This window comes from Echinops telfairi, unplaced genomic scaffold (genome assembly GCF_000313985.2).
Source record: "Echinops telfairi isolate 266 unplaced genomic scaffold, ASM31398v2 ScPeMD7_18;HRSCAF=68, whole genome shotgun sequence".
Classification (NCBI taxonomy): Eukaryota; Metazoa; Chordata; class Mammalia; order Afrosoricida; family Tenrecidae; genus Echinops; species Echinops telfairi.
This window is the reverse complement of record NW_022103915.1, coordinates 9,182,523-9,197,862: the sequence shown is the minus strand read 5'-3', so window position 1 is coordinate 9,197,862 and position 15,340 is coordinate 9,182,523. Positions and strand designations below refer to the sequence as shown.

General features: G+C 57.7%; 1 protein-coding gene across 1 annotated transcript in view; it reads right to left on the bottom strand.

Annotated features, from left to right (window-relative positions):
- The window catches only part of SYNE3 (spectrin repeat containing nuclear envelope family member 3), a 40,042-nt gene that overhangs the window by 2,664 nt on the left and 22,038 nt on the right, over positions 1-15,340 (bottom strand). The window contains exons 9-15 of the mRNA XM_045287940.1: positions 12,956-13,099; positions 10,674-10,808; positions 6,849-7,010; positions 6,076-6,248; positions 5,632-5,761; positions 2,940-3,101; positions 1,698-1,916 (exon numbers count right to left, since the gene is read on the bottom strand). Of these exons, the coding sequence (XP_045143875.1) occupies positions 1,698-1,916; positions 2,940-3,101; positions 5,632-5,761; positions 6,076-6,248; positions 6,849-7,010; positions 10,674-10,808; positions 12,956-13,099 (1,125 nt within the window). The remainder of the gene's footprint in view (positions 1-1,697; positions 1,917-2,939; positions 3,102-5,631; positions 5,762-6,075; positions 6,249-6,848; positions 7,011-10,673; positions 10,809-12,955; positions 13,100-15,340) is intronic.

Genomic DNA, 15,340 nt, shown 5'->3' with positions numbered 1-15,340 from the left:
TGTGCTGGCCTCTAGTGGTCAGTGTGGATATTGCAGGCTCAGGAGACCCTGAGCTGGGCCTGAGGCAGGAAGAGCTGAGAGCGCCCAGGAGGCCGCCTGGTCCACTGGACTAATGACACATCACCCCCGTGCCATAGTTTCCCCTAAAGGGAGAAATAATAGAATCTCCCTGACAGGGCTCTTGTAAAGACTCGGCCCTTACGAGAGGCTCAAGCATCCCCGAGGGCCCCGCCCCTCCCCCGCAGCCAGCTCCACGCAGGCACGGGGTGTGGGGGGTGGGTGCAGCCATCTCCCTAAGTGGGCTTGGTCCTAGGATGCTCCCTAGCATCGAGGATGGAGAGGCTTTCCTGATGATGTACTTTTGGGATATGTTGTCAGGAGAGCCGTCCCTGGAGAAGGACGCCAAGCTTGGTAAAATAGAGGGGCAGGGAAAGAGGGGAAGGCCCTCAAGGGTGGGCACCGTGGCTGCACCCAGGGGCTTGAGCAGTCATGGTGAGGCTGGAGCAGGACGGGGCGGTGTGTCCCTCTGTGGTGTCTGGGGCCGACTGAGCGGCACCTCACAACAGCATTGTCTACTGTTGATCACAGGTGCTCCGCTGCTAGCTGAAAAGGCAGGCAGTTCAAACCCACCAGCCGCTCTGTAGGAGAAAGACGAGGCAGTCTGCTCTCAAACAAGTGTCAGACTGGAAAACCCCACAGGGTGGTTCTGCCTGGTCCTGCAAGGTCTCTGTGGGCCAGAATCAACCCAACCGCAGCGGGTTTGAGTGGGGAGTTTCCTATGGTTTCATCTGCACTTATGCTCGGTGACCAGACAGGGGAGCCCTGAGGAGAAGGATTTTCTCACATGGCAGAGTGGGACGAGAAGCCAGCCTACCGACCCCGTCCAGTGTACCATCAAGTCTACAACACCCAAGACCCACGCCAACCCACTGCTGCCTGCTGATCTGGATTCAGAGCGAGCCACTCGGGCCGAGAATTGCCCCTGAGAATCTCCCACGATCTGATCTTCACAAAAGCCAATAGCCTCATCGTTTTACCACGGAGCAGCCGGTGGGTTTGAACTGCCGACCTCTGAGTTGACAACCGAGCACTTTAACCACTGTGCCACAAGGACTCTTCCTCTATCCAAGGGTGGTGCTGCCAGAGGGACCCGGACTGAGCTTTACCAGCTCCGGGTCTCAGCTGCCCCCTGCACTGGGCTGATGGTCAGAAAGGGCCCCCAACCCATGAACTTCAATGACTACTGTTGTCCTTATGGGGGGTCAACCCCATGGGGTGTGTAAAAACCAGTCAAGCCAGCTGTGGAGCCTGTGCTGACCCCTAATGACCGCGGGCATCAGCGTGGGGTTTTCTTGGCTGTGCTCTTTGTTGAAACAGAACACTAGGCCTTTCCTCCACGGTGCCACTGGGTGGCTTCGAACCACCAACCCTCAGGTCAGTGGTTGTTAGCTGCTGTCGAGTCGGTTCCAACTCTTAGCAACCTGATGTACAAGAGGGCGACATCTGCCCCACAATTGTTACTGTTTGAGACATTGTGTCAATCCATCTCGTCCAGGACCTTCCTCGGGTGCAAGCTGTTTGCACTGCCCACGGACCTTAGGTGGCTAAATGGCATGACCTTAGCGGAGCACCCCTGAGTGGTCCGCTCAGCCTGGTCCACGCAGGCCCAGGGGGGCCTAGGGGGAGGAGCCAGCTACCTTCCAGGTGAGCTTGGACCCGCGTGGCTCCTCCCCGGGGGCGGGGCTGTGGCTGTGCCGGGCATCCACCAGCAGGTGGCGGGCGTCCTGGAGCTTGGACTTGTACAGCATCCACCGGTAGCGCAGCTCCTCCAGCTGGTCCTCCGTCCCCCGGGCCAGCCCGACATGAAGGAGCTTCTCAAAACGCCGCTGTTCTTCAGGGACCCGGGCCTCCAGCTCCTGGGGATGAGGCGGCATCATGGGGCACCGTCCAAGTGACCCGATGATCCCCACAACGGGTAAGGAGGGATCAATCCAAGTTCACCCCAACGGACAGATCCCATCCACTCCAGCCCACGCGTCACGGCTGGTGCCACCAAAGGACACCTGGACCGCTGGCCTCCAAGGTCACTTCCACCTCTGACAGCCTTGGACCCCCAGTCCTCCGAAAGCTGAGAGAAACCCCCTGCTCTCTGAACACACCTGGGCAGGCTCCACAGAGGGAGTCTGTGTGGGCCAAGCATTCTTGTTACCAGCGGCAGAGCCACCAGCTGACCACCAATGGACAGCAAGCACACAAGGGAGCCGGGAAGGCCAGCCCAGTTGAGGTCGCCCTTCTGAATCATGACTTTAATACATGGCTGCTACTTCAGCACTTGCCGGACCCATTACTTTCTACTTGTGTGGTTTTTTGTTTTTTTCGGTTGCAAGCATTCATTTGGGGTAATGGAAGGCATTCTGAGTGAAGTAAAGAAAAAACCCAACTTTTATTTCTTTAAGGTCATATGGAGGCCTCAAAAACAAGACAATTAGTGGGACACATATGTCCTGAGGGAGTGCTGGAGGGGTGGTGGAATGAGACTAGTGTCTTCAAGTGCACACAATTATATAAGCCACCACCAGATAACAACATTAAGAGTGGGACAACAATTTCCCACTAAACCCCAGATAGGTGAGCACTATCTGTCCTATGGGTCACAAGCGGGTTCAACACAAGTGTGGGGGTGGCTTGTTACACAGTAATAGCTAAGTGATCCTAGGAATCAAGTGGTTCGTAGTGATGATTTCCCAGAAGTTAATTGAATGAACGAGTGCCGGGAAGAGTTCATAGAACATTTGAGCCCCCAAAGCTTTACAGCACTATTGCTATGCATGAGAGGTGGGCTCACAGGCTTCCAAACTGTGGCCTCTTTGTGCAGAAGCCCCTGGTGCAACACCTCCGGCACGAAGCCCGCGTGCAAGGGCCTTTCCTGCGGAACAGACCTGCAGCTTCCCGTCTCTGGCCCTCAAGTCCTCGGTGGTGGCGATTCTCATGGCGATGATTCTAACCAGGTTGGAGTTCTCCTCCTGCAGCATCTGCTCAAAGTTCCTCCGGTCTTGGGAGAAATCCCCCTGGCCGTCTCCTTCATCCTGGGGCAGCCGTCCCTGCAGGGATGGTGGGTGCAGCCATTGGTCACACATGCTGGGGGCCCCGCTGAGGCCGAGGGGCTGGGATGAGGGCAGGATGCCTAAGAGGTGGTGGGGCGGGGCGTGGGGAGGGGGGTGAAGAGTCCATCCCTAGGGCACAGGCCCACTCAGGGCCCAACATGCTGCCACCTCCCTCCCTGGTCCCCGTGTGAAGCCACCATGATCCCTTACCCCGAGAGTTCTACCTGGGGGTCACCCTCTGCCCCTACCGACCCTCTTCCGGCTTCTGTGGCCCTGGAGTGCCCTTCAAGCCTGACACTGAGCTCACCCTGGGGATCACCTTTTAGCCAAACAATAACAACAACAACCTCCCCCTCCCCACCAATGAGTGGAGTCCATTCCATCCCCTACTGAGCCTCCAGCTCAGCACAGAGCTGCCCCGGAAGGGCTCTGAGACTACAAATCTCCACAGGACAGGGGCCTCGTGTTGCTCCCTTCAAAGCGGCTGGGGGGGGGGGGGGGGTGTTCAAATCACCGCCCTATCCGTTGGAGACCCAATGTTGAACCCGCCGCCACAGCTCGTTAAACCACAGACAGCTCTGTACAGTGAGCAATAACCCCACGAGGAGAGCACGCTTCAGAAAAGCACCGGTGGAGGGCTGGCAGAGCGGCATCTGCCCCAGCCCGGAGCTCAGAAAGCAGGCAGGAGAGAGAAAGGATGGTGGAAACGGGGCACAGGAAGGAAGTGTGGAGGAGGGTGACACCGAGGTCCTCAGGCAGAAGGTGGACAAACCACCCGATGGGAAACTCATCCGCTCCGCCAACTTTCACCCAGGCCCCAAGTCAATGACCAACCGAGAAGACAAAGCAAGTCGACCCCATCGGTCCTTAGCCCCGGGTGACTTCTCACAGCTTCCCAACTGCCTGGAAGCCTCAGGCACTTACCCTGCTCCCACAGACGTGTTGAGGTACCCTCCCTGCCTCAGGGCCTCCACCAGGGTGGTGCAAAGGTAAGCGCTCTTACTGGGCCCATCTAGACCCCACCCCTCTGAGGATGTACTACAAATGCCAGCCTTCACGCCGGTGGCGATGACCCCTTTGTGCACCGGGTGAAAGTGCCGTATCTTCTGAGTCTCCCTGGCCTGGAGGGCCTGAATTGAGTCAGGACCCTCTGTTTCCGGGGGGTACCTTCAGCCGAAAGACAAAAACCACATCTCCGTCGAGGCCACCCCGCTGTGTCCAAGAGCCATCTCAGAAGTAGGCTCCGAGAGGCTTCCTGGGACCATCAAGGAAGAGGGGCTGCCAGTGAACAGGCTAGAGACTCCCACCGGAAGTGGTAGAGGTGGAGACCAGGGGCATCTGTGCCACAGAGGCCATGGGATGAAACACCGACCGGAAGCTGGGGTGAGGAGGTCATGGGACAGGGCAGAGGAGCAGCCCAAGACCGTGAGACTGTGAGGCACAGCAGCGGGTGGGCTTCCCAGGGAGGCTGGCGCTGGGATTGACGAGGAGGGACTTGACTGCTGACTCAGGAGAGGCGTGGCTGTGCACCCATCATTGTATCCTTACTGTTTCCTGATCCTGACTTGTGGTAACCTGCAAACGCCCCCTAAGAAACCCCCTTAATTGTGAGTATTATCCGTGAGCTCAGTGTGGCCGATGAAACAGATGGTTGAACCCAACACGGAAGGAGCGTGCTGGGGGCGGGGGCGGGGGGTGGGGGGGCTGGATGACGTCAGAATAGGGCAAGAGACGGCTGCAGGGTGGGGACACAGCTGACCTCTGCTTTGTGCCCGTCGGCCTTGAACTGCTGTGGAGCTCAATCCTCCTTCTTCAGGGGAGGTCAGAGGGGGGTCCCATGCCATCTACTCACCTGTGCTGACTCCTCCCAGAAAACACCCACCTGCCCCAGCGCTGGGTCCCAGCCGGTCACCTAGCCCCCGGGTGCCCAGAGCGACAGCTCTTTTTGCCAGCACTGCCTCACTGGCAAGTCCCCGTTCATCTGCCTGCGCACCCACTCCCTCACTCTTCCAAGAACTCTGACGACCAGCCTCGAGCTGGCAGGAATGCAGGTTCTCAGGCCCCCACCCCCACCACCCCGCCCCCTGGATTCAGACTGAGACTCCAGGGACTGAGGGAGTTGGCAGAGCGCTGTGCTGAAATCCAGGCGCCCGGAGCGTCTCAGGCTGACTCCCAGCGGTGACCCAGCTCCAACACAGCCCTCGAAAGGCCAGGGGCCATCAGAAAGGTGTAGGAAGGTGGCAGGGTCTTGGAATGCCATCACCCCACCAGAGCTTTGCAGCCCCCTCCACCCATATAGACAAGGCCTGTATGGGAGGGGCAGTTCTGCCCTAGCCTGGTGGGGGTTAATGCGTCCGGATGGACTGGTTTGTGGGCCGGGGTGTGTGTGTGTAGGGTCGGGGCGGGTTTCTGGTGGTCCATGCGTCCTCAGTCACAGGGGCAGCTCACAGACTGAGGTCGGCCCTGGATGGGGCAGGGGACTTTGCAGCAGACTCCCCTCCCAGGAGCGCCCCCTGGGAAGACTCACCCGGTATCGCTGTCTGAGAGTGGGATGCAGAGGGTCGATGAGGAAACCAGACTTGGGGATGTTGTTGGAGAATGCCACCTTCTTCGCGGGGTCCTCGGTCAGTCTTTGCAACTTCCAGTCTCTGAGGAGGCTGGGAAGCAATGCCCCCGCCCACTGGGTCAGCATGGCCACACCATAGGCTGGGCACCCCGAGCAAGGCCTGCGGCTGCAGCACTGGCTGCCTGTCTGGGTTGCACCGGGATTCACACTGCCCACCAGGATGGTGCATCCACCCACTGACGCAGGTGGGAGACTGAGGCTCAAGCCAGAAGGGGCATCTCCAAGCTCCAATGCCCCCGCCCCCTCCACACACACACCCAAGGAGGCCTTAGTGGTCACTAGCAGAACTCTAGCCCTTTGCTCTCTGAACCCTGAGGGGCAGGGTCCGGGGCGCTATCTGCTCACCTCAGCAGGTGCTCCTCCAGCAGTCTCAGGGTCCGCCGCGCCTCCGTCAGCTCCGCCATCTGCTCCTGGACCAAAGCGGCCCCGTCCGGAGACGAGGTCTCCACCACCAGGCGGCCGCGGGCTTCCAGCAGGGGCAGCCGGGCCTCCCACTCCGGGATCTCTGCCAGCAGCCTCTGCACAAGACACACATAGGTCAGTACACGTGCACACGTGAGCGCATACGAGGACACAGCCAGTCACACATCAACATCTGCATGCACACACGTGGGCATGTGGATGCACACGCACACGTAGGGACATGCATTCACACATGAAATCTGCACATGCACACATGGGCACACACGTGAGGATGCACACATTTTGTAGAACAAGTGCACATACCTGCTCAGGCACATAAGGGGGTGAACATATTCATGTGCATATACACACGTGAGCACATGCATGCCCATGCACACACGGGCACACATGGGGACTCATGATCATACATGAGCATGCACATGTGCACATATGGGCACACATAGGTGGATGCGTGTGAGTGTATGTGCCTGGGTGTACACGTGTGTGCATGGGCATGCATGGGCACACAGTGGGGCACACTGTGTACACGGGCACACATGTGGGTATACACACACATATGAGCAGCCGCAGGAAGGAGCACACATATGCATGTGCATGCACACACGCATAGAGTGAGGCCCCCCAGTGTGGGTCTCTGGCTGCTTTTCGGGGCACAGGGCAGGCCATCAGCACCTCTGCGGTGAGAGCCAGCTTACCTCGACCTCGGCCTCTGGGATGCCCGCCTCCCACGGGCCGGAGGCTCCCCGCAGGGCCTCCAGCTTCTGGGTGAGCAGGGACGTCCGCGTCTGCAGCTCCAGCAGCTCATGACTGAGGGCGCCGTGCTCCCGAACTGCCTGCCGACTCTGCTCCAGCAGGTCCTGCGGCACAGCAGGGGGGTGCTCAGCCAGAGACACACCAGGACCCCAGGACCAGCAGTCCCCCAGGAACCCCACCCCCCACATACAAACACACTCTCATAAGGGCTCAGACTTCTGGCCCCACAAAGGGTGTTCACTTAGAGAAACCAAGCACCACTGGTTGCAAATGCCTGGTTCCTAAGGAGCCTGCTGGTACGGGGGCTGCGGGCTGGAAGCCACCGGGGGCCGTGAGAAGAAAAGACCGGGCCACATGCTTGCTTAAGGGAGCCCCATGGGCCCGTGCCACCCTACAGTGCCACTGTGTGAGGGAGTCAGAGACACAAGGCCACCACGTGCCTGTCTCTGGGGGAGTCCCTGGGTGCTTAACACACTCGGCGCTACCCCAGAGGTCCATGAAGGGTTAAAGGAGCCCCGAGCTGTGATAATGCTCACTCCATTGCATTGCTTGGATGTGGGCAGTGAGGGGCCCTGGGAGCCCCCAAGGGCCAGAGGTGCTGTGTCCAGCCTCTTTCCCACCCCCACCCCGCCCCCGAGACTCCAACAAGGCCCGACCAGCGCCTCCCCAGTTACTGGCACTGAATGGCCGCAGCCCGACAGTATCACTGCTTCCTGGATTTGTCCTGATGGTGTGGGGTGGGACATGCCACAGATGCAGAGAGAGGGCGGGCTCTCATCGCACCTGCAGAACCACCCCATGCCCAGCGGGATTCGAGTGTCCCACTGAAGCATCCAGGGAGACGGTCATTGTGCAGAACCCCAGTCCTGACATGCCCCCTGGCCTCTCCAGGGACTTGTCCCATTTCGGACATTCACGTTTGCCGAGGTCAAGCTGGCTGTGTCCCTTGTCATCTGTGGCTGCCACCTTGAGGGACGTTCTTGCCACCTCAATCTCCAGCGGGGCCAGCCTGCAGCGCTTCCATATGGAAAGACACTGTCTTAGAAGAGCTGAATCCACTACTGCCGTGACGCACAGAACCCCACTGGACAGAGCAGAACTGCCCTGTGGGCTCCCGAGGCTGTCATTCTTTATGGAGGCAGCCAGCCTCATCTTTCTCCCTCTGGGTGACTGGTGGATTCGAACCTCCTACCTTGTGGCGAACAACCACGAACAGCGAACCCGTGACATCTCTACGGCTTTTAGAAGGAACTACTTACTTTCTCCTTCCCACCCCCCACCCCCAACCTTCAATGACAAAAAGACCCTTCTGTTTGTTGTTAGATCAGTTGGTTGGGTAAGATATTATCGATGAATTTCTGGATCATAAAGGGGGCTGTGGTCGTTATATAATCTGTTGCCAATTTGAGAGGATTAGGATGAATGGGGTGGAGTTTAGCCTGTCAATCAGGCCGCAGCTTGATGACCTCATTTGGAGGCACTAGGGAGATCAATAGTTGGCTGGAGGCAGGAGACAGGGAGTCCCTCCCTGGGAGACGTTGCAGTTGACAAGACACATGAAGCCAGGCTAGTGCCCTGAGCTGGAGAAGCCACGTGGAGACCCCTGCCATTGCTGAGATGCTTACAACGCCACCGGATCCACAAGACTTCCCACCCACAGTTCAAATCCACCTATGATCGTCCTGCATTTGGCGTCATTGCATGCATTTCGTGAGTCTGAAGAGGACTTTATAGATTGGTATCGGATATATGAGCTAATATTGGATGCATGGACTTGATCTGGACTGGGCTAGGATGTTTTCTCAATTTTCAATTGCGCTTGAATATAAAGCTCTTTCTCATACACATATGCATGTCTCTATGAATTTGTTTCTCTGGTCTACCCGGACTGACACAGGGGTGTTAGGAATAATTGTTACTAAAGTGGGCGGCAGTGGAGCTGGGGCACCCCTGGGTCATGCATCGGGCTGCTGATCGTGAGGCGAGGTCAGCAGTTCGAATCCACCGGCTGCTTCACAGGAGAAGGATGAGGCTTTCCCCACTCCCTGAGCAGACTTTCTCTGAGACTGAAGACCTATGGTCTCAAAAGCCCACGGGGGTGGTTCCACCCTGTTCTACAGGGTGGCTATGAGCCAGACTCAACCCAGTGGCCGTGGGTCTGGTTTGTTTAGAGTCGGGTGGGACTGGTCAAGTGAGGGCCTGGGAGTCCCTGAGACACAAGAAGGTTGCTGTTGTTTTTGAACTCCTGGGGATTAGAGATGCTGGCCTACGTGAGTCAGTGTCAGGTGAGGCTGCGGGCCCATTTCAACAAGTCCTAGCAGCGGATTAGGAAGCCGCCTCAAGTTTCATTCCCACGCTCAGCTCAGCACAGGGCCGAGCCGGTGGGGAAGCAAGAAAGACGTTAGAGGGCCACCAGAGGGCACTGCAGGCCAGGCGCTGTGGCCGGTGGGCACCATCAGGATGCCAGGCCCACTCTCTGGAAGGACCTTCAGCTGGGCGTTCATGCCGCACAGGGATGGGGGCTGGGGCCCAACAGTCGGGTCCTTACTGGGACAGCAGGACCCTTCTTTTGCCTCTGGGCCTTGGCCACACGATGGGGTCGCATGCTGCCTTTCTGTTGACTGCTTCCAGGTCACTTAGAGGACTAAGGTGCATCTGACCTCACAAGCAGGTGGCCCGAAGGAGAACTGATACGCTTGGATGATGGTGCTGGTGAGGAACTGACAGCCCCACAGGTGGCCAGAAGAACTAACTTCCAGAATGCTCCCTGGAAGCAAGGATGGTGAGACGTCAGAGTCTCACGTGCTCTGGACACGTGGTCAGGGGAGCCCAGTCCCTGGAGAGGGATAGGATGCTTGGTGAAGTGGAGGGGCGGCGGTAAAGAGGAAGACCCTCCCTCGACCAGACGGATTGTATTGACACAGTGGCTGCACCCGTGTGAGCAGTGGGCAGTGTTTCATCTGTCGGGCCCGGACACAGGGTGGCTATGAGGGAAAACAGACTGGACGGCACGTGAGTTAGTTAATTGTGCCAGCCTGGCCGATAATCACATGTGGGGCTAATTGAAAGGTGGAGGGATAAATGGGTGGTGAGCCTCGCCTTTCTAATTCTGGGGTCTCTTGCTTTGTGATGGTCCCACCAGGGTGTAGCTGCCTTAGCAGTTCCCTGCTTCAGCTTGCAAGATTGACTTCCTACAAGACATCCCCAAGGAGAAGCCACATGGACCTATCACGATGCAGCCCTGGGTGCTGGAGCAGCCGTGTGGAGACCCCTGCTAGTGCTGAGATGCTTGTTCGTTCACTGACTCAGCTTTCCTCCTGCAGTCGGCATCATTGCCTCTGTTTTGTGAGGTGGAGGACTTTGTGGACTGGTGTTGGGTTAATGGGTTAATGTTGGACTTGTGGGCTTGGGCAGCACTGGGTTGGGATGTTTTCGTGATGCACCTTTTCTTTATATAAAACTCTCTCTGATCCATGAGTTGCTGTGGATTTGTTTCTCCAAAGTACCCAGACTAATACAGCACGTAACTGCGTGGTGCACCTCACCCACCAAGGCAGGGGTGACCCTCGGTGGACTTGCTGGTGCTGCCTGGCCACCGGGAGGCGCACAGTAACCAGAGAATGAACAGCTAAGTGAGGACAGAGGAAAACAAGGGAGAGGAAGGCAGGAAGGGGGGTGCAGAAGCCCAGCAGGGAGACCCACCGGCCTGGTTCCCCACCCAGCCACCCCGCCCCCGCCCATGCTGGCCCTTGGTTTGAGCTTCTTACCTCCAGAGACTGCTGCAGGGCCTGGAAGTGGGAGGAGAGCTGGTCCATTTTGTACTGGTGGCTGGCGTTGCCCTGAATGAGAGGCCTCACAGCCTCCATCTGCACCCCCAGGTCCAGCCCCTCCTCCTGAAGCCCCTGTAGGAGGGCGAGGACCGGAAGAAGGTCAGAGCTGGGAACTTGGGGGGGGGTGGGGGGGGTGGGGGGGGTGTTCGGGGCTCTGGGATGGCAGGTCAGCTGAGGGATCCACTCACAGGGCAGATGTCCATTTTTTAAATCCAAGGAAAATATTCTGGGACATCCCCAAACTGAACTGGGTTAAAGGGGGGGGGGGCATCTTGGGGTGGGGTGCACGGCCATCCTGGATTCTTGATGATCACATCTTGTTATCAAGAACCACACCACCATGTCAGTTTTATAGCCCAAAGCCCAAGCTCAAAGCTACTGCCGTCCGCTTAGCTGTCTTCACCGCGGTCCTCCAGGATAGCATGGAGCTGCTCCCAGGGGATTCTGAGGCTGTCTGTCTTTACAGGAGCAGACAGCCTCACCTTTCTCCCACACCGTGGCCGGCGGGTGATGGGTTAGGGTGCTCACCACGAGGTCCGAGACTCAACCCCCTCAGCTGCTTCGTGGGAGAAAGAGGAGGCTGCCTGCTCCCATAAGACGGGCGTTTTCATAAACCCACAGGGGTAGTTCTAGCCTGCGCTGAAGGGTCGCGGCACCGGTGTCAGTGTCGGCACACTGGCAGTGAGTTTGGGGTTTGCCTTAGAGACCACTAGCTTGGCTTCCATGGGAGCACTGCTTCTTCTCAAACACCATACCCCCCAACCACCCAGCCCCCGTGTCTAGCACTGACACATCAACGATCAGCCCATTACGGAGCCCAGGTGGCGTGGTGGTTACGCATTGGGCTGCTCACCGCAAGGTCAGCAGTTCGAAACCACCAGACATTCCACAGGAGAAAGACGAGGCTTTCTACTCCCATAAAGACTCACAGCCCCGGAACCCACAGGGGCGGTTCTACCCTGTCCTGTAGGGTCACTGGGAGTCGGCATGGACTCGGTGGCAGTGGGTTTGTTTCTGTGGCTGTTTGCTGGTTTTTGTCTTCCTGTACAGAAGAGTCTCTATTTGGGGGGACAATTCATGAGAAGGAGCCCAGGATCTGCCAGGCTTCCCGGAGGCCATTGAGTACTGTCCTAAGACTGTAACTGGAGTCCCCCTACAAATGGGGAATGAGCTGTCAGCGCCTACGCAGAAAGAACTGGCGATCTCCTTCTGCAAGATCAGCCAGTGGGAAGCCTATGGGCACTGTTCCTTTGTCACACCTGAGGCCAGCCTGAGTCAGAGGCAACCTGGCAGGAGAGAACTGGTTTTTACACACCCGGACAGAGACGTTTGGGAACAAGAGAGAGGTGCTGGCCGTCCGGCCTTGTGAATGCAGGGAATTCCACCCCCTCGCCCACTTTCACATGGTCAGCTGGATGCTACACAGACTGTACCCCAATAAATCCTTTAAACAAGCACAAAAGACTTGGCCGTTTCCAGGCAAGAAAGCCCTGGCTGGAGCTGGGGGGCGGGGGATGGGAGTGGGGGCGGCTGAGGATGTTAAAGGTCAGGTCTGAAATGGCCACCTGCATCTGGGAAGGAGCTGGCTGCTGCCCGGCTGTCGGCTGGCTAGGGGAAGGGGGAGGAGTCCTGGCGACGCAGTGGTTTAAGCGCTCGGCTGCTGGCTACTCACTTAAAGATTAGCAGTTCAAATCCACCTGCCCTCCGAGGGGGGAAAGGTGAGGTTCTCTGCTCCTTGGAGACCGTCTCCTCTCTGTCTCAGGGTTGCTATGAGTCAGAAGAGGCTCCACACCAGTGGGCACGGGTGTGGGGGCAATGGCTACCGGGCTGATCAGTGATGGCAGTGCGCCTCCCCCCCACAGCTGCTTCATGGAGAAAGTTGGGGTGTCCGCTCCCTCAAAGATAAAGCCTACTGCCCCTGAGTGCGCTCTGACTCACAGCTACCCCCCAGGGCCGAGCAGAACGGCCCCCCAAGGTTTCTGCAAACGAGGTCTTTTCAGAATGGCAACTTCCTCCTGCAGAGCGGCTGGTGGGTTCAAACCACTGATCTTAACATTAGCAGCTGTGTGCTTAGCCAGCCTCGTCACCAGATGCCTGCTCTCTCTCTCCTTAAGGATGACAGCCCTGGGTTCCAGTTCTCCTTACAAGAAGGGAGGGGGCGGGGAGGAGGGGAAGGGGAAGGGGGCTGAGCAGGGGACGTGGGTCCCTAGAGCCCTCACCTGCAACCTGGAGAGTTGGGCCTGTTTCGCCAGCAGATCCCGCTGCGGCCAGTCCTCAGCCTGCAGCCTGTCCTCCAGAGCTGCCAGCTTCTCCTGCAGGCGCAGAAGCGCCGCCCCGAAGTCCTTGTGCTGGGAGAGCAGGCTCTGCAGGGACAGGATGGGGGTGTGAGGGGTGTCCCTACAGGGCCCTGTCGTCAGCCTTCAGACTCCCAGATCCTCCGGACCAGCTCCGTGTCAGCCCCTCCAGGAGCTGTCCCTGCATGGAGTCTACACATAACACGCTGGCCTAGGGGGTCAGGGAGGGCCAACTCCATCCCCCACCCACCCACCCACCCAATCCCACCGGAAGTGTTCTTATTTATAAAGTCTTCTTGGAATTCAGCCTCGCCTAATCCTGTACAGCAGCGGTTCTCAACCTGTGGGGCGCAACCCCTTTGGGGGTCGAACGACCCTTTCACAAGGATCGCCTATGACCATCGGAAAACACATATTTCCGATGGTCTTAGGAACCAAGACACCGCTCGGCTATGCGTCTCCAGGTGGGTCCTCCCACATGCAGATACCCCCACAGACGAGTACCCAGCATGAAGACTGTTACCCAGGCCACACCATGCTTCAAGACAGAATGTCATTTATTCGTCCTTAGAAATACATATTTCACAATATAGAATGACACATTGTTTTTGTGGTGAATCACTATGCTTTCATGATGTTCAGTTTGTAACCATGAAACTACATCTTGCAGATCAGATATCTACATGACGATTCGTAACAGCAAAACGACAGTGATAAAGCAACAACGAAAATAATTTTCTGGTTGGGGGGTCCCCACCACACGAGGAACTGTATGAAAGGGTCACAGCATGAGGAAGGTGGAGAACCACTGCTCTACAGTGTCTGCCGAGCCACAGGGGCAGAGACAGAAACCCTGCAACATTTGCTGGCTGCCCGGAGTGGGGGACACCTGGAGCTGTCCTCCGCAAGGTCGGCAATTCCAGCAGCTCCGAGGGAGGACGCTGAGCCGTTCTGCTTGTTCACAGAGTGACCGTCTCTCTCAGAAGCCCACAGGGCCAGTTGTACCCTGTCCTATGCCGTCACCGTGAGTCGGCATCGACTCGGTGGCTGTGGACTTTGGAGTAAATCCTTCCGAGAAAACCGCTTGTCCTCTCTCTCTTGAGAATAACCTTCGGGGGGCAGCCTGGTCAGGGTCTCCACGCAAGCCTGACAGCCATCCCGGGCAGAGACCTGGCTTCCTGCCCCTGTCCCCACAGAGCCTAGACCTGTGCCTCACACTGCTGGTGGAGAGCCCAGAGACACACAGCTATGGTGCAGGTGGGCCCCTTGTTAGCCGTGCTGTGTGGAATTAAGGACATATGAATTCCTACGCCCTGGTGGCGTAGTTGTGATGTGTCGTGATGCTGATCACAGTGTCAGCAGTTTGAACCCACCTGGTGCACCCTGGGAGAAAGATGGGGGTTTCTACTCCTGTAAAGACTTACAGCCTCAGTAACCCACAGGGGCACTGCTACGCTGTCCATCCACTCGAGTCGACTCGGGGCAGGCAGTTTGAGTGAGGGGACTTTTGCGTGTGACCTTGTTCAGAAATAGAGCCTTTGAAGATGTTAAATGAGGGCGCTTTGGGTAGGGTGGGTCCTAATCCCATGAGGGGTGCCCTATGCCAAAGAGACACAGACAGAGAGATGTAGAGACACGCAGAGAAATGCAGAGGCACACACAGAGATGCAGAGACATGGTGAGAGATGCAGAGACACACACAGAGATGCAGAGATATGGTGAGAGATGCAGAGACACACAGAGAGATGCAGAGACATGGTGAGAGATGTAGAGACACACAGAGAGATGCAGAGACATGCAGAGAAATGCAGAGGTACACACAGAGATGCAGAGACATGGTGAGAGATGCAGAGACACACACAGAGATGCAGACAGACACAGATGTAGCGACGAGACACACTGAGAGGCAGAGACACGGTGAGAGAGATGTAGAGACACACACAGAGAGACGCCAGCGGGGGCAGAGATGGGAGCGAGACGTGTGTCCATAAACGAAGGCCTTCGAGGAGGAGGGCTGTCCCCAGAAGCTGGGAGCGCAGGATGGGCAGCGCGTCCCCAGGGCCCATGGGAGGAATCGGTGTGGCCAGCACTGGGCCTGGGCCTGTGGCTCCAGAACTGGGGGTGGAACACTTTGGGGTTTCGTGTCAGGAAGCCCAGCCTGTGCAGCCTTGGGCCCTGACTTGACAAGCTTCACCTCAGCTTCCTCGGCTGTCAGAGGAGAGGAAGCACAGGGCGTCCCTCCCAGGGCTGGGACTTGGAGGAGCCAAAGTGTGGGTGGGAAGCTCAGCACTTAATCAGTGTCCAATACGA